At 33.8% G+C, this 27,690-nt stretch overlaps 1 protein-coding gene across 8 annotated transcripts in view; it reads left to right on the forward strand.

The window, feature by feature from the left end:
• The window catches only part of CRISP1 (cysteine rich secretory protein 1), an 84,988-nt gene that overhangs the window by 20,143 nt on the left and 37,155 nt on the right, over nucleotides 1-27,690 (forward strand). For 7 of the 8 annotated variants that reach the window (XM_079147166.1, XM_079147167.1, XM_079147165.1 and 4 more), the window contains one exon: nucleotides 2,327-2,415. In XM_079147166.1, the coding sequence (XP_079003292.1) occupies nucleotides 2,327-2,415 (89 nt within the window). Of the gene's footprint in view, nucleotides 1-2,326; nucleotides 2,416-13,959; nucleotides 14,153-27,690 lie in introns of those variants that run through there. The other variant, XM_079147168.1, reaches the window with a different exon arrangement.

The following is a 27,690-nucleotide window of genomic DNA, read 5'->3' on the forward strand; positions in this document are numbered from 1 at the left end:
AGAAAAGGATGCCTGCAGGGGCTCACCCAAGTGACTATCGGAACAGGGGACATTATTCACAGCTGGATGTAGACCTCTGATATTTGACCATAAATAACACTTTGATATCACTTCCATTGATGGAAGTTGATAACAGGTCTGCAAGATTCCGTTAGCCACAGGCATTTTCTGGGTCACCACACTGGATACTGTGGGCTCAAGCATAGCCTTTAATCACTGTCTCCCACATGTGAGCACAATAAAAGATTGTTCAATATGAATCAACGAAGGTGATTTGTTTGATAACATGTTTCATACTTAAATTTTAAATATGAACTCTAATATCACTGTATATACACCAGATTATATTAACGTAATAGCTCTATATCAATTTCTTTCTTTACCTTCCATGCCTTGATTGCATTAGTTAAAATTTGTTGGGATTTTTTTCTATTAACTTGATTTGAAGTCAATAAGCTCTATTTACACTTACAGTGTATCATTTGTGCTACTTCTTTGCAGGACTTGGTGTCTATGATGAATTTCCAACAATACAAAAGAGAAAAGTATAATGTGTGAATAGTTATAATCCAGGAATTTTCTCCATAAAATTTTAGTCCACATTGCTGATTAAATCCTTTGTTGAATTTAGCAATAACTTTAATAAAGTGAAAGTTTAACAGTTAAGATATTAAAGAAATAATTAGAAATTTCCAAAAAAATTTTTAAACCAGACACTTGGGGTTTTTTTTTTCTTTGAGTTGTATTAATTAATACTAGATATCTACTTTTTAAGGTTTTAGACATCTGCAGGTAAGTATTGCATTTTTTTGAAATTTCCTATGTCTCAGAACTGGAGGTTCTTATTTCCTCTTTCTCTCCCATACCCAAACACTTTATTAATTTCCCTCCACACACTTTTATTGGTGCATTACAGTTGTACATATGGATGGGATTTGTTGTAACATATTTGTACAGGTACATAACAAAATAATACATGTTAGTGTACCTTCCTCCTTTAATATCCCAGGCATTTCTACAAAAGTCACTAACAAGTTTCAGGTTTATGATAACATAGTGCAAGTTAAAATTAGAACACCTCTCTTTCAGATCACTTAAGTGTATTTTCTAAATAGTGATAAGGACCACACCTTTTTCCATGATGAGTTCCCAACTTCTCATGGTTACTAATAAAGAACAGTATCTTCGTGTTATGGTTGTTTTATGTACTAGATCTACATAATTAAAATCTTCATTACACAATGTTATAAATGTTTCTTTTTAACTGGGCACGGTGGTATGCGCCTGTAATCTCAGTGGCTCAGGAGGCAGAAGCTGGAGGATAACAAGTTCAAAACCAGCCTCAGCAACTTAGCAAGGCCCTAAGCAACTCAGTGAGACCCTGGCTCTAAATAAAATACAAAAAAGAACTGGGAATCTGTGGTTAAGCACCCCTGGGTTCAATCCCCAGTACAAAAAAGAAAAACAAAAACAACAGTTTCTTTCAACTGTCAAGGTCAAACATGCTCTAAAAAAATCCAATAGGAGAATAATCTGCATAACACCAAAAGCATAGTGTAAAAGAACCTCTACCAAAATTTCTTCATACCACTTGAAGTAGTAGAACATTATTTCTAAGCAGTCTGAGAAAAATTTTGTGTCAATGGAGTTTTATTCAACCATTAAGAAAAATGGAATTATGTCATTTGCCAGAAAATGGATGGCACTAGAGACCATCATGTTATGTGGAATAAGTCAAGCTGAGAAATCAATATGCAGAAGCTAGAGAGGAAAAAGGAAAAGAAAAGTTGCAGGGGATCTCCTGAAAATCAAAGGGAGAGAGATCAGCAGAGGAAAGGAATCAAGAAGTGAGAAATGAGGAGAGAGGGAGGAAGTGTTGGGAAGTGATATTAGCCAAGTTATATTGTGTGCTCGTACAAATATGTAGGAACAAAATCCGTAATTATGTATGACTATAATGCACCAATAAAAATGTGGAAAAAAAGAATAGTATCTTATTATAATTAACTCCAAAGTCAACCTGTTCGCTAAGATTTAACAATTCAGTGGTTCCAAGTGCTTTTAGTACTAGACTACCAAAAGGAAGATGCACATTTCCTGAAAAATTATTCTTGTGACCCTCAAAATTGCTAGTGTAATACATTAGAAACATACCTATATCTGTAAGTCTAGAAATATCATACCCATCTTAAAAATTATTGTTCATTGTTTAAAAGCATATTTACAAAATTTGCTTCTAAAATTGGTTGAACTCATTGAGTAAGTTTTTATAAATATTTTACTATGATGAATTTTACTAAATGACATTTTCTTTCTCTTCTTTAAGGGGAAACAATCCTGACACAATTAATGTACCTTATAAGAAGGGAACCCCATGTGAAGATTGTCCAAATAACTGTGAAGATAGACTTTGCAGTAAGTTTTGCAAATGCAGATTGCTTAAAGATGACCCATTGGTTCAGGAACTATGTGCTCCACTTTTCTACAACTTTAGCTTCAACCTCACATGATATATCAGCATTATTTCTCCTTAACCTTCCATCATACCCAGAGTGACCAAAGATCATTGATTTAATCTATTCCCTTGAAAACTAGAATGTCTAAGTATGAGAACTTGAATCCTCATTCAAAAGTTTAAAATTCTTAATTAGAGCCAATGTGCATAAAATATTAATATTGAGTGTAGAATTTTCTCTGCTCTCTGAAAATCTCCTGAGCTCCGTTATTGAAGGCCATAAATTATCATATTTCTTTCAGTTTACCAGAACCCTAGAAATCCTAGCTGCCCCTGGCTTTTCCTACTTGCCTTACTGCTTATTATGGCATGCAGATTTTTACTGAGTAATCCTTGTTCTGCACCTGCTCTGAAACATCTTAGAGTATCTGTTTAGAATCCCTTGATCAACATTTTCCCACCTATCCCTCTTTTTTCTTTCCCTAGTCTCTGGTAACACCACTCTACTCTCAATTACTTTGAGAACAACCTTTATGGATTCTGTACGTGAGGAAGCTCATACAGAATTTATCTTTCTGTTCCTAGCTTGTGTCACTTAGCATAGAGAACCCAATTCCATCCATATCATGTTGCAAAGAACAGAATTTCATTCTCTTTTATGACTAAATAGTATTCCCTTTTACATACGTAGCATATTTCCTTTATCCATTGATCAGTTGATTAACATATAGGTTGTTTCCCTTTCTTAGTGATTGTGAATAATACTGCAATGAACATGGGAGTGCAGATGTTTCTTCAATACACTCATTTCATTTCTATTGGATATATACCCAAGAGTGGAATTATTGTATTTAAGGTAGTTTAAAAAAATTGAGGAAGCTCCATACCGTTTTCCATAATGGCTATCTTAATTCACATTCTCTCCAGTGCACAAGGGTTCTCTTTTCTCCACATCCTTGCCAGTACTCTTTAGTCTTTTCAGTAATTGCTATTTTTCTGGGGTGAGGTTATATCTCACTGTGTTTGTTGTTGTTGTTGTTAATTTTTTTTGGTTCTAATTAGCTGTACATGACAATAGAATGCATTTATACATTTTGATAGATCATACATAGATGGAGTGAAATCTCTCATTTTTCTGATTATACTTATTGTAGGATCACATTGGTCATGCAGTCATATGTGTGCATGAGGTAATAATGTCTACTTCACTCTACTATCAAACCCTCCCCCTCCCACGGTTCCCCCCTACCTAATATAAAATAACTCCATTTTTCCCTTTCCCCACCCTCTTTTTGTGAATTGCTTTGCATTCCCCTGATGGTTAGTGACACTGAACATTTTTTTATATATCTGTTGACCATTTATATGTCTTCTTTTGAGAAATATTAATTTAGGCTTATTGCCCACTTTAAAACCAGGTTGTATGTTTTGTGCTCTTGTGTTTCTGAAGTTCCTTATATATTCTGGAAATCACCTTTTATCTAATATTTAGTTTGCCAATATTTCCTTCCATTTTGCAGCTCGTCTCTGAATTCTGATGTTAGTTTTCTTTGCTGTGAAGAATCTTTTTACTTTGATGTAATCTTATTTGTCTATTTTGGATTGTGTTTCTTATGCTTTGGGGGTGTTGCCCAAAAAAGTCCTTGCCCATTCCAGTGTCCTGAGGAACTTCCCCTATGCTTTCTTCCAGTAGATTCATAGTTTCATGTCTTGCAATTAAGTCATTAACATTTTCCCTCTTTATTTCTTATTCTTCTTTATTTTTTTGAGATGGAGTCTCACTATGTTGCTCAGACTGATGTTGAATTCACGAGTGTAAGTGACCTTCTCCGCTCAACCTACTTAGTAGCTGAGACCACAAATGTGTGCCACCATGTCCAACTTTCTTCAGTTTACTTTGAGTTGATTTTTGTAACAGTTGAGCTAGGGGGTCTAGTTTTATTCCTCTTCATAAGTATTTCCAGTTTCCACAACACCATCTATTGAAAGACTATCCTTTTTCTAGTATGTGTTCTCAGCAATTTATCAGAAGTTAGTTGTCTATAGATGTGTGGATTTACTTTTAGGCTCCCTCTTTTGCTACATTGGCCCATGTGTTTGTATGCCAATATTATAGGTTTTCTTTTTTGTTATTACAGCTTTTTAGTATATTTTGGAGTCATGTAATATAGTACTTTCTGCTTTGTTATTTTTGCTCAAGATTTTTCTTTTTTTGGCTTTTGTTTGTTGTTTTTGTGGTTCCATGTGAATTTAGTATTTTATTCTAGTTCTTTGAAAAATACCATTAGTATTTTGATAGGGATTGCATTGAATATGTATTGTGATGGGGATTGCATTGAATATGTTAGATTGCTTTGGATAGTATAGACATTTTAACAATATTGGTTCTTCAATACATAAACATAGAATGTTTTTCCCATTTTTGTGTGTAGTTTTCATTTTCTTTCATTGATATTTTGTAATTGTCATTGTAGAAATATTTCTCCTATTCGGTTAAATTTATTCCTAGGTATTTTGTAACTATTATATGTGGAATTTTTTTCTTTGTTTTCTTGGCTTCTGTTTCAGATAATTTGTTATGAAATACAGTAATGCTACAGACTTCTGTATGTTGATATATCCTGAATTTTTTCTGAATTCATTTATTAGCTCTATCTTTTTTTTTTTTTTTTTTTTTTTTTTTTTTTTTGGTGGAGTCTTTGGCATTTCCTACATATACGTTCATATCATCTATAAATAGTGATGGTTTGGTTTCTTTTCCAAACTGGATCAGTCCTTTATTTTCTTTTTCCTAATTGTTCCTGCTAGAAGTTACAGCTCTATGTCAAATGAAAGTGAACAAAGTGAGCATGCTTGTGCTTTTCCAGATCTTAGAAAGTTTTCACTTTTCCCCATTCACATAATGGTAGCTGTTGGCTTCTTGTGAACAGCCTTATTAGGTTGAAGTATATTTCTTGAATACCTGAACTTTTCAGTGTTTACTCATGAAATGATACTGACTTTTATCAAATACCTTTTCTTCATCTTTTTAGATGATCACATGCCTTTTCTCCTTTTTTTTCTGTTGATGTCATGTATCATCATGATTTGCATTTGTTGGACCATAGTGACATTCCTAGGGTAAATTCCACTTGATAAGTTGAATGATCTTTTAATGTGCTGTTGAATTCAGTTTGCAAGTATTTTGTTGAGGATTTTTGCATCTGTCCATTAAGAATATCATCTCACAATTTTCTTTCTTTCTTTAATTATTTATTTAACAGTTGGTGGTGTTGTTGCCATTCCATTCCTTCTCATTCAGTCTATGTGTGCTCTTAGAAGTGAAGTGAGTTTCTTGCAAGCAATGTATATAGTTGAGTCTCCTTGGTTATGTAAGCCGTTCAGTCACTCTGTCTTTTAAAAGACTTCATCCATTTACACTAAAGATATTGACAGATAAAGCCTTTCTACAGCCATTTTGTAACTTGTTTTTAACTTTTATGTAGTTTCTTTCATTTTTCTTTTTTCTTCCTCTCTTACAGTCTTCCTTTGATGTTCCGTGATTTATTATAGTTGTATATTTTGATTCGTCACTTATATTTTATTTATCTGTGTAGATTTTTGCTTTCTGTTTACCATGCTCTTCTGGTTATAACAAGTTACTTTAAAATGATAGCAACTTAGTGTGATCATAAAGATAAAACATAAACAAAAAAACAGAAAATATGTTGCTGAGGAAACTCCACATTGGCACTCCCTTTTTCCTCTCATTTTGAATGTTGATATCCTATTTTACATCTTTGTACATTTTGCATCTCTTAAAATATTCTTAATTTTTAACTTTTTTAATGTTTGTACTAAAGATGCAAATGGTTCATGTACCATGTTTACAATATTAGAGCATTCTGAGTTGATATAATTACTCTCACCAGAGAGTTTTATATCTTCCCGTGTTTTCTCCTTATGCATTAAGGTCTCTTTCTTTCAGTTTTAGGAACTCACTTGAGCATTTCTTGTAGGACAGGTCTTGTTTTGGAATGCTTTTAATCTCTCATTTCTAAAGGATAGTTTTGTTAGGTACGGTATTATTGGTTGGCAGTTTCTTTCCTTTCCTTCAGTTCTGTGAAAATATCTTTCCACTTCTCTTGGCTTTAGAAGTATTCTGTCAAGTAAATTGGGACACCCCAGTGTGTGTGTGTGTGTGTGTGTGTGTGTGTGTGTGTTTCTTCCAGGCTTGAGAATAGTATTTGTAACTTTTATCCATGAGACCTTTTTTGTATAACATCTTCGTTAGACATTGCTAAAATTAAACTTGACGAATGACATTTGACCTTCTTACCTATCCTTCTCTAGGTTTCAGAAGTTTTCTGCTCTTTAGTTGAGTCAGCTTTCTATCCCGTTGCCATTCTCAAGTCACTCTTGAAGTCTAATAAACTGAATATTTGATTTTTAATAGTGTCTCAAAATTCCCACAAGTTTCTTCTTTCCTCTTCATTCTTCACATATTTTTTCTTTTGTCTCCTCTATTTAATTTTAAATAACCTATCCTGGAGTTCACTAAATCTTTCTTCCACTTTTTTAATCCTGCTGTTAACACCTCCTGTGGTGTTTCAATTTTACTTAGTGTATTTTCCAATTAAATTATTTGTTTGATTTTTTAAAATTGTTTCTGTTTCCTTAAGTTTTGCTATTAGAGCACCAAATAATTTTTCAGCATTTTCTTCACATTCTTTCAGTTTCTTTTAAAACAGCTGTTTTAACTTATTTATCCAAAAGTTATCCCATGTTGATACTGCCTTTTCAGTTTCTGGTACCTTATTTTTGACTGGTAGATAAGGTTGGTTTCCTAAAAAAACTTTCATTCTTATTGGCGTATGACATTTTCTTGACATTGAAGGATTGCGTATTTATCTATCTTCATAATCTGGCTTTATGCCTGTTCTCCCAGAAAGTCTAAGCACACTGCTCATTTTTGCAATGGTCATTTCTGTTATATCAGCACTGGGTAGTACCCTGGTTCATGTTACTGAGAGTCTGCTACAGCTGTATTATCCCTAGAGGGGTTTGTACCAAATCCATGTGTTTTTCTGAATGAATCTGAACAGTACCTACAAAGAGCAGTCTGTCCCCACAGACATCTCCTTGAGTCTAAGGTATGCTCAGATGACTTGTCCACACTTACTGGCCCTCAAGCTACTTCTCACCTGACCTCATCATGGAGCAGCTGGCCCCGGGCTCCTGAGTCATGACTTGGTGCCTAATTTTCTTGTCTTCTCTCAGACAAACCACACATCTCTTTGCTGTGAAGCCTGCAGTTGGAGAAGGGATGGCAAGGGCAGTCCCACAGCCACTAATTATGCAAACCTGGATCACACCCAGAGCCCGCAGCCTGATGAGGACAGTACTCAAAAAGGAAAGGAGCAAGGCCAGGCTGCTCTGACCTGTGTACTTGCGGCCAGAGTCTGTTCTGTCAGCTGAGGTGAGGGTGACACTGGCCAGAATACATATTTGTCTTCCTGGGCTCATGAGTCTCCTCCTGGCACTGAGGCAGGAACAGAGGTTTCATCAATAGGCGCTGGCCGGGGGTCAAAAGTCAGTGGATCTTTCAGAATTGGATTTCTTTGACTCAGCACAGAGTTCCCAGGCAATGTCTTCTATTTACTTTTCTGTCATGCCCACCAGTGAATGTATTTTTTTCTCCATGTGCAGCTGACGAGGTTGGAAAGAGGTGCTGAAGGTAGCCCTTTGGCCACCAGGCTGACACTTCCAGAAACTCAATCCATTGGCAATGGCCTGGGGGCACGGGCCATGGTTGGAAGGTTTTACTGTGTTGAGCCTGGTACTGGGTTATAAGAATATGTTCCGGGATTAATTCCCTCTTCTGCTACTAGTCAGGTAACATCTCTATGCTGAATTTATTGGAGTTGAGGGAGGAGTAATATGAGCAGCCCTTTTCTTCATGCATTCTTCAAAATATCTGTCGTTATTATTAGGTTCAAAGCATCTACTATGACCTATGACCAGGTTCCTTTAACTCTTGCGAGAGTAGTGCATTAATAGCTATTAGAATTGATGTTTCTAAGGGGAGATGTGACTGGAGAGACTTTTTCTTCTGCCATCTTGCTCCACCCAAATCTTATATTAATCTCATCTAAAGAGAAATATCAACCAAATGCATGCTAATTTCCTTAGATAGCAAAAGTTTCTGTCTTACAGATGTCTCCTGCAAACATGAATTATTTAATATCAATGAATAATTTTTAAATAAACTTTTTAAAAATCTGTGGAGAAACAATAAATCCCAGATAAAATATCTTGTGTCCTCACACTTGGAAAAGTAGAAGACAGACTTTCCTTTGCTCTATTTACTTTGAAAGTAGGAAAATGGATTCTTCTTCCTGCTTTTCTCTTTCTCATTTCTTCTTCTTGTTCATTCTCATTGTTTTATCTCTCTCCTTCTTTCTCTCTCCCTCTTTCACTTTTTATACCTTACTTCAGAAAAGAATTATAGTTGGAGAAAGATGCCTCCTCAAGAAACAACTAATTATCTATGCTTTGAGGGTAGAAATGATGGGGAATACATCTTTTTTTTTTTTTTTTTTTTGCATCCAAGAAAGGAAAACAATGTTTGCAGTTGTTGAAAAGTGTAGTAGAAATATAAGGAAAGTAGTAAATAGCAGTTTTACTTAAGCAGATTGAATCCATGATATAGGAGATGTATATCATAAACCCTTTGTTCAACTATACACTCCTGAAAAGAAGAATGGTTAAAGAAATACATGCATATAAGAATAGGCATTATTGGTCAACAACAATGCTAAAAATGTAAGACTTGGATAGGCAAACATATTGTTTGAATATGTTATGAATAAAATTTATGAAAATAGCAATTTCTATTAATTAAATTGGGAGGATTATATAAGTTAAAAATAAAAGCTAAAAGAAAATGATGCATTAAAATACCTTATAAACTAAGAAACATGGTACTTGAAAATAATTTTAAAAAATCAATGATACTATTTTTCCCCAGAGTACTATGTTATAGAACATACTAGAATAATGAAGGACAGCTAATGAAAAAGGTAAGTAATAATAATCTTGGCAAATTATTGGTCATAAGGAAAAGAAGCAGAGATACACTGCTAAGTACACAATGGTTTGGGTTATAAAATGATATCCTCATGCCACCTCCCCCTTGCACTTTCATAAGTCTACTATAGTCCTTCCCCAGTCACTCAAAGATGAATAAGTTGTGTGACTTAGGAAAGAGAAAGCATGTGACACTGAAAACTAACCAAGAGTAAAACATAAAAGGAAGTATAAAATTTTACAAAATTCTTCTAATCTTAGCGCAATAATCAACTCCTACAATTGAAAGAGAAGCAAAAACAGTGTTTTTAACATTAGTGAGTAATGGATTTTGATGAAGGCATCTTTTGCATCTATTGAGATGATCTAGTGATTTTTTCCCCCTTAATTCTATTTTTGCAATGAATTACATTTATTTGTGTCTGTTGATCCAATGTTGCAGCCCTGGAATGAAACCAATTTGACAATGGTGTACAATATTCTTAATATATTTTTGAATATAGATTGCTAATATGTTATGGAGGGATTTTGCATCTATGTTCAACAGGGATGTTGTTCTGAGATTTTCTTTCCTTAATGTGTCTTTATCTACTTTGGTACCAGGGTGATATGGGCTTCATAGAATGAATTTGGCAATGTCCCCTCCCTTTCTATTTCCTGGAATAACTTGTGGAGGACTAGCATTGGTCCTTTAAAGGTCTGGTAAAACTCAGCTGAGCATATATCTCATCCTGGGCTTTTATTGGTTGGAAAACTCTTTTTCAGTGCTTCAATTTCTTTGCTCAGTATTGATCTGTTTAGGTTTTCTATATCCTATTGACTCAATTTGGGTAGGTCATGTGTATCTAGAAATTTGTCAACATCTTTTAGATTTTAGAATTCATTAGAATATAACTTTTCAAAATACCCCCTAATAATCCATTGGACTTCAGAAATATCTACAGTGATATCATCTTTTCATCTCTAATTTTATTGATTTAGTTCATCTATATTTTAATTTTGGTTAGTTTGACTATGGGTTTTTCAATTCTGCTTATCTTTTGAAAGAACCAAGTTGCTAATGCATTGATTTTTTGTAATTTAAAAAATTTTTGATTTCTTTAATTTTAGCTCTGATTTTAATTATTTCCTATGTTCTACTTGTTTTGATATTAGTTTGTTTCTGCTTATCTATGTATTTGGGATATATCATTAGATTGTTTATATGGGGGCTTTCTGGTTGGTTTGTTCTTTTTTAGTGCAGTCACTTAATGCAATAAACATTCCTCCGAAAATCTGCCTTCAGCCTGGCAGGATGGAGCATGTCAGTAATCCCAGCAGCTTGGAATCTGAGGCAGGAGGATCATGATTTCAAAGTCAACCTCAGCAAAAGTGAGGTGCTAAGCAACTCAGTGAGCCCCTGTCTCTCAAAAAAATACAAAAGAGGGCTGAGAATGTGACTCAGTATTCAAGTGCCCTTGAGTTCAATTCCCAATACAAAAAAAAAAAAAAAAAAAATCTACCTTTATAATGTTCCAGAGATTTTGGTATATTGTATCACTATTCTCATTTGATTCTAGGAATTATTTTCTCCTCTCATTTCTTCTATTATCCATTCCTCATCCAATGGATTATTATTCAATATTCATGTATTTACGTGGTTTTTACAATTTCTTGCTGTTGCTTTCTAATTTCATTTTATTATGATCTGGTAAGATACAAAGGGTAGTATCTATTTTTTTTTTCTTTTTTTATTGTAAACAAATGGGATACATGTCATTTCTCTGTACATGGAGTAAAGGCGTACCATTTGTGTAATCATAAATTTACATAGGGTAATGTTATTTGATTCATTCTGTTATTTTTTCCCTTCCCCCTGCCCCTCCCACCCCTCTTTTCCCTCTACACAGTCCTTCCTTCCTCCATTCTTGCCCCCCCCAACCCTAAGTCTAACCCTAACACTAACCCCTCCCACCCCCCATCATGTGCCATCATCCACTTATCAGCGATATAAACCCAGGTATTCTTAAGGAGCAGAGATAGATTGGTTTAATATATTTATTTTTACAGTAACTATTTTTCCAGGTGGTAGAATATTTTAGATAAACATTTCTTTCAAATATTAAATTTTATGAAGATAACATTTAACAATTGTTTATCATTTTTTCTAAGACTTACACTGTCAGCTCAGATATGGTCTTTTTTGATGAAGTTTCCATGTGCTACTAAAAGAGAATAAATTCAAATTTTGTTGTATGAAATATGCTATAGATGTATTAGGTTCATTTGGTTTATGATATTTAAGTGAAAAATGTCATTATTGATTATATATCTAGATGGTTTATTGGTGACAGGATTATGTTGAAATCACCCATTATTATTGTCTATTTGGGACTTAATTTTGAGAAGTGCTTGTTTTCTTATTTAGATGCAATGAAGTTTGGGGCAAAAATATCTACCATCATCATATTTTTTTCCTTTACCAGTGTGTAGTGATCTTTGTTGTCTCTTCTGATTAATTATTGCTTGACATCTACTTTTTGAGACATCTGTAAAGTTACATCTTATTTTTAAACTCTACTTTCAAGAAATATTGGTTTCCTTTCTTTTGCTTTCAGTGTGTGAATGATTTTGCCTAGAGGATGAGTCTCTTGTAAACAGCATATTTTGGGATCTTGATTTTAATTTACTCTGCCAGTCCATTTCTTTTGATTGGAATATTGAAACCATTTACACTCAGTTTTACTATGGGTAGATGTCTATTATTTCTTGACATTTTAAGTTGTTTTATATATTTAATTCAGTAGTAACTTTCATTTGCTTGACAGCTCTTCTAGTGGTTTCATTCATTTGGGAGCTCTTGTGTTTATTTTTAAGTTCTTCTTTGGGTAGAATTTCTTTAAGTATTTTCTGTAGTGCTGGTTCAGTGGTCATGCATTCTTTTAGTTATCTTGGAAAGTTTTTATTTGTCCTTTGATTGTAAATGATTGCTCTTTCATGTATAGAAATTTTTGTTAGTAATTATTTTCTTCCAAAGCTTTGGTTATCTCTTTGTAGGCTTTCCTGGATTTTAAAGTCTGAACTGAGAATTCAGAAATGAGCCTTTAAATATTTCCCTTTAATTATGCTCTGCCATTTTTGTCATGCAGCTTTTAATATTCTATCCTTACTTTCTATATTAGCTATTTTGGTTATAATGTGTCTTGAAGATGTTTCTAATTGCATTTGAGGTTTTATAAATTTCCTGTTGCCCATCTAATTCCTAAAACATGGAAATTTTTCTGCTAATAGTTCATTGAAAAGGTTCTTAACGCCAATATCATATATCTCCATGCCTTTTTCAATTCCAAGGAACTTTTAAGTTTGTCCTCTTAAATGTTGTCTTTGAGGTCTTGTATGTTCTGATCATGCTCTTTTTTTTTTTTCTTACTTTTCACTGAGTGTTCAAATTCATGCACCCTGTCTTCACAACCTGAAGTTCTGTTTTCTACCTCACTAAACAGTTGGTTATACTTCCAAGTGAACTTTTTATTTAACTTATTGTATCATTTATTTATAGGATTCTGATTGATTTGTTTTCTGAATCCCTATCTCATCTCTTTATGGAAATCATCTTTCATCTTCTGTGTTTTCTGTGTTAGTTCATTTCTTAGATATTCTTTTGGCTTATGAATAATTTTAATATTTTATAGTCTTTCTCTGAAATTTCATCCAATTCTATATCTGTGGGGTCCTTTGAGTATTATAAAATTTGGGAGGACTTGTTTGTCTGATTCCTTATGTTTTCAGAGCTCTTAGATTTGCATATCTATTGAGAGAGAGTTCTCATTCTCTTTCATGAGGAAATTGTTTTGTCCCGTACTTTCAGTATATCTTAGCTTCAAAACATAGGTTTAGTGTACCACAAGTATTAATTTTTAACCTCCAATGCTTCTAAGCTCACCACTGCAGAACTGTTGATTAAATTTATTTTTGCAGAGCTGCTGCAGCACTATGAATTTCTATAAGCTGCCATCTTCCTTTCTGACATTTTATTCAATTTTCATACACACTGTATGTTATTTTTAATTATAAGCAAAACCTTAATTATTAAGAAACAAAGTGTAACTTACTAAGAATGAATGAAACTTTTATCACTTTATATTGTTAATGCCATTGGTGCCTTCAAAATTAATAGGTAACTGGAAAATTGCTCATCTTGATTTCCTTAGAGGTGGATGTATCAAAAAAAATCTATCATGGAAAAATCTTGTTTTAGCTTAAGACAAGACTTTCATATTTTCCATCATAGAGATCTCATTTAACTAATCACTTGTTTTGCATTCAGAATTAGTTGGTTCTTGCTTATCAAATTTAATTAGTTACTGAAATAAAATTTCTCTATGTTTTTAAAAGGGTGACTTCTTACTTTAGTGACTGTGATTTTTTTTTTGAGAGAGAATACTATTTTCTTTCAGCTAATCCCTGCCTCTATTATGATGAACACAACAACTGTGAAGCAAAAGCAAAAGTCCTTGGATGTAAACACCTATCTGTTAAAGAATTCTGCAAAGCGACTTGTCTGTGTAAGACTGAGATAAAATAACTCTCTGCCCTGCTGTGAAAATGAGATGTCTTCTGGATTCTTCTAGATTATATCCTTTTTTTTTTTTTTTTCCCCAGGCTGGTCTCAAAGCCTCAAATCCCTGGAGTCAAGTAGTAGTCTTGCTTCAGCCTCCAAAGTAGCACCACAATACATCACATCTTTTACCTATTTACTTCAGTAGTACCTGCTGAATTTAATTTGTTTTTAATTACACGGAAGATCCTAATTTTTTAGACTCATTTATGGACATCAGTATATTTTCATCAATGCTACACTACTATTCTAATGCATTGTGAAATAAAACTAATTTTAAATTTCTTATGGCTTGAGTGAAAGGTCAAGTACAACATTTTCTTCAAATTTGAAAATACAATTTATATTTCTTAGGGGAACATAATTCAACTAATGGCAGAACTTCATCTCTCTACAATAATCTGCATTAAAGCTGTGCATTACCTTTTGAACTTCCTTCTCTGTTTCTCCATTGATGTCAAACTAATGCTTGTCTTCCCTACACAATTAACTTAATTCTTTACTTTTAAATTTTATTTCTAGTTTAAATCAATCATTAAAGCAAATTTTACCAAGCAAAAAGAGTCAAGTCTCAATTTGCAGAGAAAATATTACTGTTATATAAGGTGCTTCCTGAAAACTCATGTGTGAGATAATACAAGAATGTTCAGAGGTGAAATTATTAGATTATGAGAGTTGTAAAGTAGTCAATGGACTAATCCACTGATATGCATTAATTGAGTGGTAATTCTAGGCAGGTAGGATGTGTCTGGAGAAGACAGATCACTGGGGGCATGCCTTTGGGGTTTTATTTTGTCCCTGGTGAGCAGAACTTTCTCTGCTTCCTGGTGCCATGGCCTAAGCTTCTCTTTTTCTCCATGATCTTCCATCATGATTTGGTCTAACCTCTGTTTCAGAGCTATAGTCAGTAAACCATGGACTAAGTCTCTGAAACCATGAACCAAAATGAGCTTTTTCACCTGTATTGTTCTTATCAGGTCTCTTGGTCACAGCAAGACAAAAGTTAACTAGAACAATTACCTAGAAGTGTATTGAATGTTTCATTGCCATTTCTAGGTAAACGTTAGTGAAGCATGAAAAAAAAAAAAAAAAAAAAAAAAAAAACTGTTTTTTGTGCCATTAATTTAGCAACATATAAATTTGGTCATGATTAATTACAAGTTGTACTACATATATAGAGGATATTATCTTCCTAATTTCAAAAAATTGGAAAAGATATACAAAACATTGTGTAGTATTTTTAGGTAGATAGCTATGAACAGATGTGTAGAGGGAGGACAATAAAGAGAGGTAATTTACAGAGAGGACATCAAACATATACATCAAGGCAAGTCTATGTCATGAAATCTGTAATAACAGAGTACTTTGTCAATGCAAACAAAGATCTGGATAATGGGAACTGGTGAGTCAAATCTCTCCCAACCATAGTTATAAACATTTAAGGGCACTATTGTTTCAAATATTAAGTCATAGATACGTCATATGACCTGTCTTCATGACCCTTATAAAGAAAATTTGCTGAGGGTTATACAAAATATTCAAAGGGTAATAAACCATTAATTAATCAAAATGTTATATGAAAAGTAGGACAAGAGAGAAGGGTCTCAATCTGCTTAAAAACCCAGAATGTGTGAGATCTATGCCCTTCTCCCTGCAGACAGCTCACTCAGTACGTATGCTGTGGAACCTTACCTTCACCTTTTCTAATAACCCCCTGACTCTTACTCTGTATAGTTCACTTGAAATCCTTCTTTTGAGATCACAAGTACCAATAACTCTGGACCACTGTGGTTGCTTCAGCTCTGCAGAAATCCTGTAGAAAAGTATGAGGAATAAGTCCCTAAAGAAACACCAATAATATATTAGTCCACATAGGTATGAGCAGCTTTCATTTGTAGATTTAGGGAAGACTCAAGTGTACAGTGATGAGTTATTCTTGAATAAACAAAGTTGCAAAACACTAAGGAATTAAGGTTTTTTTTTTTAATGCTTTTATTAGTGCCTTGCAGTTACACATAATAGAGGGGCATTCATCTTGACATAATGTTTGGCATTAAAATTGCCCCATTTCTGTCCTCAATGTTGCTCTTTCTCTGCCCTCCTCATTCCTCATATTACTTCTCCTTGTCTACTCTACTGGTATTTCCTCTATGTATTTATTTTTTAATTGGTGCTTTAAAGATATATCTATATGTGGATTTCACTTGGTATATTTGTACATGTGCATAGTATGATTCTATAAAAATCACTCTGCATTTCCTTCCTTTTCCCATCCCTTTGCCCTCTTCCTCAATCCCCTTTATCTGTTTTATTGATATTTTCATGATCTCCACCCTTCTTTTTTTTTCCTACTTTTTTCTAGCTTCCACATATAAAATATTTGACACTTGACTTTCTGTGTCTAGCTTATTTCATTTAATACAATGTTCTCCAGTTCCATCCATTTACTAGTGAATGCCCTAATTTTATTTTTCTTAATGCCTGAGTAAGACTCTATTGTGTATATATACCACATTTTATTTATCGATTCATCTGTTTACAGGCTCCTGGACTGGTTATATAATTTGGCTATTGTGACTTTTGCTGCTATAAACATTAATGGACCTGTATCACTGTAGTATGCAGATTTTAGTTCCTCTGGACAAACACCAAGGAGTGGGAATAACTGGGTACTGTGGTAGGTCAATTACTAGTCTTTTGAAGAATTTCTGTATTCCTTTTCAGTGGCTGTACTGATGTGCAGTCCCACCAACAATGTATGGGTATAGTTTGTTGCCCACATCCTCACCAACTTTTATGGTTATTTATATTCTTGATAATTGCCATTCTTACTAGAGTGAGATAAAATCTTAATGCAGTTTTGATTTGCATTTCCCTGATTCCTAGGGAAGATGAACATTTTTTCATATATTTGTTGGTCATTTGTATATCTTCTTTTGAAAAATATTTGTTTAGTTCATTTGCCTATTTATTGATTAAAACATTTTGTCATTAAGTTTTATGAATTCTTCATATATTCTATATGTTAATACCCTAGTACAGGAGTAGCTGGAAAATTTTTTCTCCCATTCCGTGGGTTCTTTCTTCATGCTCTTATTTCCTTTGTTATGCAGGGTATTTTTCATTTGATGCCATTCCTCTTTTTGACACTTGCTTTTATTTCTTGAGCTTTAAGGGTATTGTTAAGGTAGTTTGTGCCTGTGTCAATATGTTGGAGTGTTGACCTGTTTTCTTCTGCAGTTGCAAAGTTTCTGGTCTAATTCCTAGGTCGCTAATCCACTTTGAGTTAACTTTTGCACAGTGTGAGAGATAGGGATCAAATTTTATTAGTCTACATATGGATATCTAATTTTCACAGTCCATTTGTTTAAAAAGTCTATCTTTTCTCCAATATATATTTTTGTCATCTTTGTCAAGGATCAGAGAACTCTCTAAGTTTGTCTCTCTATGGATTTGTCTTTGTGTCTTCCACTCTATTCCTTAGGTCTTCATGTCTACTTTGATGCTCTTTTTGTTACTGTAGACTGTAGTGCAATTTGAGATCGTGTATTGTGATGCCTCCAGTGTCACTTTTCTTGCTCAGGACTACATTAACTATTCTGGATCTTTTATTTTTCCAAATATAATTTTAGGATTCTTTATCCCAATTTTGTGAAAAAGGTCACTGGTGTTTGTATATGGATACCACTGAATCTGTGTAACGCTTTTGGTAATATGACCATTTTGACAGCTAATTCTGCCTACCCAAGAACATGGGCAGTCTTTTCATCTTCCAAAGTCTCAGCCAATTTTTTTTTCAGTGTTCTATAATTTTCCTTGCAGAAGGCTTTCACCTCCTTGATTATATTCCTTCCCAAGTTGTTTGTTTGTTTCACTCTTTTTGTACCATGGGTTGAATGCAGGGGTGTTTGATCATTGAGTCATCGTTTTTTTTATTTTCATTGTTATTTTTTTAATTTGAGGCAGAGTTTTACCACATTGCTTAGCATCTTGCTAAGTTGCTGAGACTGGCTTTGAACTTGAAATCCTTCTGCTTCAACCTTCCAAACCTCTATAATTACATGCATGAACCACTGCATGTGGCTAGTTTTTGTTTTGTGGAGGTCATTGTGGAAAAAAATGGTTTTCTTGATTTCTTTCTCAAAAGGTTCACTATTGGAATATAGGAAAGCTGTTGGCTTTGTATACTGATACTATCTCCTGCTACTTTGTTGAATTTGTCAGCTCTAGGAGTCTTCTGGTTGAGGTGTTTCAGTTTTCTAGATATAGGATCATGTTATCTACAAACAGATAATTTGAATTCTTCTTTTCCTTTTTGTATCCCTTTGATTTCTTTCTCTTGTCTAATTGTTCATGCTATGGTTTCAAGGACTATGTTGAATAGAAGTAGTGAGAATAAGCATCCTTGTCTTGTTCCTGTTTTTAGAGAAAATGCTTTCAGTTTATCTCCACTCAGTATGATATAGGCCTTGGATTTGTCATATATAGCCTTCACAATGTTCAGGTAATTTCCTTAGTTTCTCCAGCTTTTTAAACATGGATTGTGCTATATTTTTTCAAAGGCCTTTTTGCATCTATTGAGATAATTATAATTTTTGTCCTTGATTCTATTTATGTGGTGAATTACATTCATTGATTTGCTTTTGTTGGGCAGAACTTGCACCCCTGGAATGAACCCATTTGATCATCTTCTTAATGTCTTTCTGAATGTGATTTATTAATATTTTATTAGAGATTTTTTTTTCATTTGAGTTCATCAGGGATATTGGTCTGTAGTTTTCTTTCTTTGATGTATCTTTATCTGTTTTTGGTCTCAGGATGATACTGTATTCAAAAAATTTATTGGAAATGTTCCTTCCCTTCTATTTCATGGAATGTTTTGAGAAAAACTTACATTAGTTCTTCTTTAAAGGTCTGGTAGAACTTGACTGAGAATCTACCTGGTATTAGGATTTTTTTGTTGTTGGAAAGATTTTAATAGTTGCTTCAATCTCATTGCTTGATATTGGTCTGTTTAGGTTTTCTATATCTCCCTGTTTCAATGTGGACAATTCATGTGTGTCAATAAATTTGCAATTATTCTAGATTTCTGATTGTTTGAAATATAAATTTTCAAAATAGTTTCTAAAGATCCTCTGGATTTCATATATGTATGTTTCTGTGGTGATAGCTCCTTTTCCATGTATACTTTTCATGATTTGGGCCTTCTCCTTTTGATTAGTATGGTCAAGGGTTTCAAAGTAAGAAAACTTTATTGCACTGATCCTTTGTATTATTTTTATTCTCTATTTCTTTAATTTTGGTTCTGATGGTAATTATTTTATGTGTTCTACTGATTTTGGAATTAATTTGCCCTTCCTCTTCTAGGGACTTGATGTATAGCAGTAGAATAATTATTTGCAATCTTTCTTTTTCTAATGCTGACACTTAAGGCTATAAATTTTCCTTTTAATGTTATGAACACTTAACGTTTGATATGGGAAGTTAAGGCTAGATATGTTTGCTCAAATTTTAATAATTTGAGGTTAAATTTGTACCAAATTATATTTTTAGTTTACTCATTTCAATTCAAAATTTTGGGAAAATGTACAGTTTATGTACTTTATGAAAGTAAGTGGTGCCTCTGACTCCTTCTATACCATACAATGGTGACTGTACCAGGTGAATAAATTCTGTTTAGTTACAAGACAAAAAAAGCAATTTGAGAACCATGCCTTCATGATGTCAAATCATGACTTTCCATCTAGATCTAGGAACATCTCATCCATGTAAATGCTTCAGATCCACTCTCAAGTTCTATTTAAACTTCATATATTAGGTCCATCCATTTGAGGGTGTATATTATAGGGTGAAAGGAAAATTTTGCCCCTACCCACTGCAGATTCCCTAGAATAAACTGGCAGACAGATTAAATAGGAGAAAAGATTAAGAAATCTCTTATAGGAAATAGGAAATCTCACAGCAGTAAGGGAAGTCACAGGAGCGTGGTTACCCAATACCCCAACATAATTCATATTGTAAAATTCTCTTACAATATGCTCTTTTCAGATATTACCATTGTGTTTCGCAAAATTCACAGTCTACCCTGAAGGAAAGGAAGCATATTCATATATTTCCTAGGTGAAGGAGAAGAAAAAGGAAGAGGAAGTTTATGTCTAAGTAGAATTCAAATAAAGCTGTCACTTTGTCTTTATTTTCCAACTTTAAATAGTTTGCTGACTTACTTAAAATTATATTTGCTAAATATAGAAATCATTTACCTCCCAACAAACTCCAAATTTATTAACTGTAAAAATTATCTGAAGTGAAGAAAAGGAAACACCCCTCATACACACTATTCTTCTATTATCTTAATAGCATTCAAAATCACAGATATTATTTGAATATTATAAGAAGACTATTTTACATTTTAGTGGACAGAGGCAAGAACTCTTCCTCAGCATGTACACATCTTTCTAAAAAATACAAATGATCATATCATTTTTATAATTTTACTGAATATATAATAAGTATTAACAAATGATTCTGAAGCAGAAACAATACCCAATTGGAATCTGTTCTTTCACAGTAGTATAGTGGTTCTGGGTTTATAATAAAGAAGTTAATGGCATGGGCAGTAATGTCACCCAGTGGTGTGAAATCAGGGTACAGCATGTCCTTATGTTAGAGGAGGTAGCTAGGTAGATATGAGCTGGAGAGATAGGAAAAGAAAATTCAAGCTCTGCCCCTGAGCAGCACAGAACTGGTCATTTCACTGCCCAGGTACTACCTCTCTTACAGTCAGAAAACTCTTTGTTAATCTGGAAAAAAATGGATAAATTCTGTGTGGGGAAATTTCCAAAAAGGTGAAATTGGTGCAGATGCACTAAGTCTTGGCAGGAAACCTCAGCAACCACCCTAAATACAGTACACAGGAGGAAGGAGGATCCTGGGTCAAATAAAAGAAAACTCATCATGTGGGAGACTCCAGGCTGTTTCCCCCCTTTAGAAGCAGCCCACTCCACACATCTCAGAGTGTCATTCCCAGTTCACTAAGTAAACACCTCATGTTTTTTCTGTGCCTCCAGGCTGAAATATTTTCAGGGGAATATGTGTCAGTCAGCTTTGCATCTCTGTGACCAAAATACCTGAACAGAACAACTTACAGGAAGGAAAGTTTATTTTGTATCATAGTTTCAGAGGTATCAGTCCACAAATGACCAACTCCATTGTTCAGGGTCTAAGGTGAGGCAGTATATCATGGCCAAAGTGTGTGGCAGAGGAAAGCTGCTCACTTCATGTCAGCCAGGAAGCAGAGAGAAGGAAAGGAATGAAGGGCACAGGAAATTATGGGAGACGCCTCCTAGTCAACTTTCACAGAAACAATAACCGAGGAACCCCTCCATCTCCTGACAACCAGCCTGTAACTATAAGCAAGATTTTTCTTCTTTTTTCTCATCTGTAATCCAGAAATAATTATAGAATCAAGTATATGGGTATATGGTAATGGGTAAGTAAATTAAAATACTTAAAGCTCAAAAAAATATCAGTTGCTTAGTGCTTTTTTTTGCCCAGCTAGTAATAATTTAGTAAATGGTATGACTCACCATCAGAGAAGTATGGAGAAACAACCATTCACATACACGTTGGTGGACCTACAATTTTTAGAAAATATGCATAAACCCAGTTGTTTTATATCAAGTTAAGTAGCAATTTTATGTAAGAAAACAATGACAGTGGAAGAAAAATAAAAAGTGATGAGTTTTCAGTACTGTAAAGTATTAATATATTTGATGATCAAGAAACCCAAACTCTTGCCTGTTTCAAAAGAGGACATAAATATTTGTGAACGTGAATACTAGTGAGACATTGTAATTAGTGTAGGTACACCAAAGTCTAATACATGATCTTTGTAGTTTCACTGGATTGTTTTTCCTTCTATAAATCCACTCTTTTCTTCTGAAAGCATATAATAAAAGAAAGTTCTTTAGGTTTCTATTGCATCATATCCCTTGGAAGTAATAGAAAATAGAAATTACATTTTGCTTCAAAGATGAAAATTGAGTGACCCTAAATGTGCTTCATAGACCAAAGATCTCAAAGAAAATGTGAGTCAGATGATGAAATTGTTTAATGTTTCCCAACACTATTCCCATGACCACAGCTTATCATGAGTATTTATAGACCAGCAGCACACTTACTCATAGTATGGAAAATCCTATACTATATCTCAAAGTCACTGTTGGATGGAGGTAGTGTGATCATGGAACAGAGGCCTCCAAACTAAAATGTGTGTGAGTGTGTGCATATATATATTAATCAAGGTCAACAACACCTGTGGAGCAAATGTAGAAAAAAACAGCAGTTGGGATCAAAAACTGTTTAGGATGTTGAGTCACAGTGGGTAGCAGCAAGACAGAAAAATGGATCTACATCATAAAGAACAATGAAAGAAAACCAAAATGATGCAGACAATACATTCTTAACTCTATTATGAGTACTATCATATAGTACTTTATTATAGTCTGTGGTATGCTATTATATACTGCTATTTTATAAACTATGTAGATTCATATGGAGACCAAAATAATGAGATCTTCCAAGGCGTTCATACTGCAAGTGCCTATAGTAAAGTTAATAATGAATTTTCAAACTATACTTAAAGCTTAAATATTTGGGGCATGATTGCAAGCATTTTATTTTTCTTAATGTACAAGGGCACTACTGTCCCCTTACTGCCAAGGGAATGGGAATGGTGATATCAAATCAGTCCTGGGCTCAAATATACCAGAGTGTTTAATAATAGTGAGCATGTGGTGCAACTCCTACATTTAGATCAGCCCAGAGGTCTAAATGCTGGCTCCCTCATTGACACACGGAATGAAATAGATTTTTCACCAAGGACATCTCTTATATTTATATCTGCTTATTTTTATGGGAGTGAAGTGATAAAGCAGCATACAAATTTTACTACTGAGAAGCCAACAGTCTCACATAAAATTAAGATAAATTTTCATTCATCTTTTCTTGAATCTAAAATTTAGAATTCATTACCCCTTAAACACAGACTCCTTTTAGAAAAGTAACTCCACAAGACCACAAGATGGCAGAATATACACACTTCATTTAGTAATGCTTTTGGCAGTGTTTTCTGGGCTCATCAGAATTGTCTGGCATTTTACTTAATATGGTGCCTGATGATTTTGTGTATTGTTTGTTTGCTTGTTTGTTTTTCATAGAGGATTGTACCCAGGAGAGCTTTACCACTGAGTGACATCCTCACTCCTTTTTATTTTTTGAGATAGGTTTGAGACAAGTTGCTAAAAGTCTTCCTAAATATCTGAGACTGATCTCAAACTTGAAATTCTCCTCCTCAGTCACTAGGATTACAGGCCTGAGCCACCACACCTGATTTAACCCATGAAATTTTGATGAGTAATTTACATAATTGTCTGATATATTAATAACTCTACACTTATTTTTAAACTTTTGCAAATATTGGAGCTTCTCTACATGTAAAATGAACAAAAATCTTGAATATTATTCAGAGGAGAATTTCTTTTAAAAATATACATACTTTAAATAAAGCCCAATAATCTCTGAAAGGCATGAAAATTATTTCACACCAGCAAATATCAACAGTATTTAGCTTTCTGGCTTGACATCGTGCATTGTGGAAATCACTGTTTCAAATATTTACTGCCTTTTAGGTATGTAGACATTTTCAGAATGCTTAGAATATATTAAGTGATTTCTATTATATGACTTTGACTATATAACAGAATCTGAGGTGGGGTATATTATCCCCACATTACATATGAAGACACTGAAACCCAACAATTTCAGATGACTTCCTCATTGCCACGCAGAACGAAATAGATTTTTTCACCAAGGCATCTGCTTCTGAAATTTAGAGGTAATGAAATAAATGGGCCACTAGAGGGAGGAATAATGACGTATTTAAAATATTCTGATAAAATAGCATGTCATTATTTTCTTTTTAATTCCTTCTCATCATTCTATAAGCAAGATTGTTATGTACTTTTAAAAATGAAGAGCACACAGAGCTGTCTACTGGCCTGTAGTTATTAATCTCCACATGACGCTTGTATTCCAGTATAAAAGCTAGAAGCATGTATACAGAGTCCCAGGATCCATACCACTCCTTTTCTCTAAAACTTTCTGTGATATTATCATAACAGAGTTCTCATTTTGGTCAAGAGTCAAACTCAAACTCAATTCTTTACTGAACTATATACCATTAATCTTCCCCTTCCTCACACTAAAATATTAATATTTTAAGTGTGCCATAATATTTATTTTTATCTGTATCATTTGTTTCTTTTTCCTCTGTTCTTTTTCCTTGCCTTCCTCTGAAGTAGTTGAATATTTTTCAGAATTTTATTTTAATTTGTTTTCTAAAGTTTATGGATATATAGAAGTATATACCCTTGTATTATTTTCTTAGTAGTTTCTTTCTGTCTACATACATGTATATAATATGCATGTACATATAAGAAATGGAAAAAGCATACATCAGTCTAGTGTTGTTGATGTTTTAATACTTAAATGTAGTATAGAAAGTTCTCTTCCTTGGAATTCTATTACTTTTAAATTATTTTTCACCCTGTACTTTAAAACTATAATTATTTGCTCTATTGACACTAAACACCTCTCTAAAAATTCTTACAAGTTTTCTTTGAACCAAAAAAATTAAGGAACTCAAGAGAAGGATAGTCTATTATATTTTACCATTATTTTAAAATCTATTTTTAGGCAGTTCTTTCTTTCCTGGGATCCCTAGCCTCTCTGTTTGGAATTCCTTTTCTTTGTAGAGAACTTCCTTTAGCCATTATTTTAGGGCAGGTTTGCTAGCAACAAACTGTAGTAGTCTCCCTTCATCTAAGAATATCTTTTTTTTTTTTCTTTGTCCTCATTTCTGAAGGATATTTTCACCGTGTATAGAATGTTAGGTTGATGGTTTCTTTCATGAAAAAAGAAAAAGGTTGCCTTTGTAATTTCAGATGCTAAGCCTCCTGCCATTGAGTTAATGTTTCCTTATAATTAATGTCTCACTTTTGCTGCTTTCAGAGCTCTTCTTTGCCATTGTTTTCTAGAAATTGAATTGTGATGTGTTGGGGGCTCTCAAATGTACCCCACAGAAACAATGAGTGAGTGGGCAGTTTTTCTGACTATGCAGGACTAGGATTGGGGAAGTGTTGACCAAAATGCTTCCTGTTCTGTTATTCCACACTTTCTCTGTCCTCTACTTCAGAGAGTGTACTATGATTGGTGGTTTTTTTGTTTGTACTTACTGGAGATTGTGAGTGGAGGCTTCAGCTGTGCTAGTTGTGGGCAGATACAGAAGTCAATTGCCATGTTTTCCCTCAAGGTTCAGTATTTCCAGCACCCCTCTTCTACTTTCGGGAGTCTTCCTATGATTGCTTGTTGTGACCAGTGGGATCAAACTCTCAGGTCCAGCGAGGGTGAAGGGGCATTGGAAAATAAGAATTTACAGACACAGATCTTGAAGATTAAGCTGGAATCAGGTGGAACTCTGCCGTCTGATGGAGATGAAAATCTAAAGAGTTACACCAGCAATCTTTATTTATATATGTCTCATTATCAGGTTAAAGACTATGCAACCATTACTCTTTGTATTCAGGAAAGTTACAGAAACTAGGACATCTATGTAGGTTTTCCACAGTTGCAATCCACAGTTGTAAAGTGCAATGTTAGGAGATTTGTGTAGCTCTCAAGAAAGTCCAAGAAGTATAAAATACCATAAAGGTCAACCCTTTTAAGCAGTTGAGAAAATACAAAAGTGTGATTATTTCAGTTATAAAATTCACGGTGCAACTATTAACTTGTTAAAGAAAATGACTGGATACCTGAATTCCTGCATTTTCAGAAACATTTTTAGTTTTCATTGACACAATAGATTCTACTAAACTCATCTATTCTTCCAGCAAAATAAATGTTCTCAAAAGCCTATTCTTCATTGGTCAAAAAAAAAAAAAATCAATGAAAAATTGTTCAGTTCCTGACTGTATTATGAGAACAGAATGTATTTTGTCTTTTCCCTTTCAACAGCATACTTTGGTATTTTGACAATGGAAAGAAAATGAATTGCATTATATTGTGACCAACATCATTTTGGAAATTTTATTTTTCTAGCATAATATGTGTTTTTTTTTCCCTAGAAAAAAGAAAAAAGAATTTTATATATATATATATATATATATATATATATATATATATATATATATATAAAAAGAAAGTCTATTGTTTAAATTTACTGTAAGGCAGGCAGGAACTGGAGAAGTGGAGCTGGTGAAACATCGTGGCTGTCTAACATGAGAGTTCCTTCCTTTCCAGGAGCTGTGTGCCTGAGATCAAGGTCAGAGCTGATGGGACTCTTGCACAGAGCCTCCTCATGCAGGGCATTGCTACAGCAGCTAGGCATCCTGTGCCCTTGCACAGAAACATTCCCACAGCCATGAGGTCATCAGAGACCCCCAATCTCAGTCACTGCTCTCCCATCCTCTGTCACCACTTTCCACAATTGTTCTTGAGTTATATTTGGTATTTTCTCTTTTAAGAGAGAGGACCTGAGAGAAATGGGCCCATCTTGCTCACTATCCTCCAAATAGGTCAACTATTTGAACCTCCTACAGAGGTTCAAAATAGAGGCTTTGCCTGAATTCACTCTGGAAATGGATCAATTATCTGCTCTCGAAAAAGGGTAGACTTTGATAATCTTCTGTTTATATGATTTTTTATAAAGCTCCCAATCTCATTAGCTGATTAAGTCTAGCTACTTAAGTTGGGAGTATCTTCTGGTGGGATGTGTGTGATGTTTTCCACCTTATAATACATGTTATATATTTGGAGATGATTTAAGTATGTTTATAAAGGGATGAACCATGATGGCATATGATATGTATAAAACCTTCCAGTGGAAAGAATTTTAGCAAGCAGTTGCCTTTCTTCTGAACAGTGAAGAACTAATTTTCTGAAAGCTTCATTGATTTTATCTACTTTTATTTATCATGATTCTTTGTTAACATTTTTTTTGTAAAAAACATGAATACCTTGCATAATGTATTTGTATCTACCTGGTATGGAATGTTATAGTCCAGCTTCTATACTACATAAAAATCAAAAATATTCTAAGAGGAAACTCTCACAGTCTGTGATCATTTATAAATTAAGCTATTTTCTGCTTTCTAGTAGCTTTAGGAAAAATTCTAAAACACCAAAGCTAAATGGATTATCATTGATGGTACCCATAGAATAAACACAGACAGATGGGATTGGAAAACATAAGGCACAAAGTGGTACAACACCATAGAACAAAAATGGATATCTTTCTTAAAAAAAAAAAAAACCCAAGGTATTAGCTTCTATACACAATAGCACAACAAGCAGTATGTAAACATAACTGCTTAATGTGTGAACTGCATTGACAGACTCACATATAATTTTGAAAATTTTAATGTGAAAAAAATGTCCATTTACTATCATTAGTTGCATAATAATCTTCATCTCCCTTAGTACATACCATCTCCTCGTTATAAGTTTTAAAACT

The sequence above is a fragment of the Sciurus vulgaris genome (genome assembly GCF_902686455.1).
Source record: "Sciurus vulgaris genome assembly, chromosome: 7".
In the NCBI taxonomy this organism is placed as follows: domain Eukaryota; kingdom Metazoa; phylum Chordata; class Mammalia; order Rodentia; family Sciuridae; genus Sciurus; species Sciurus vulgaris.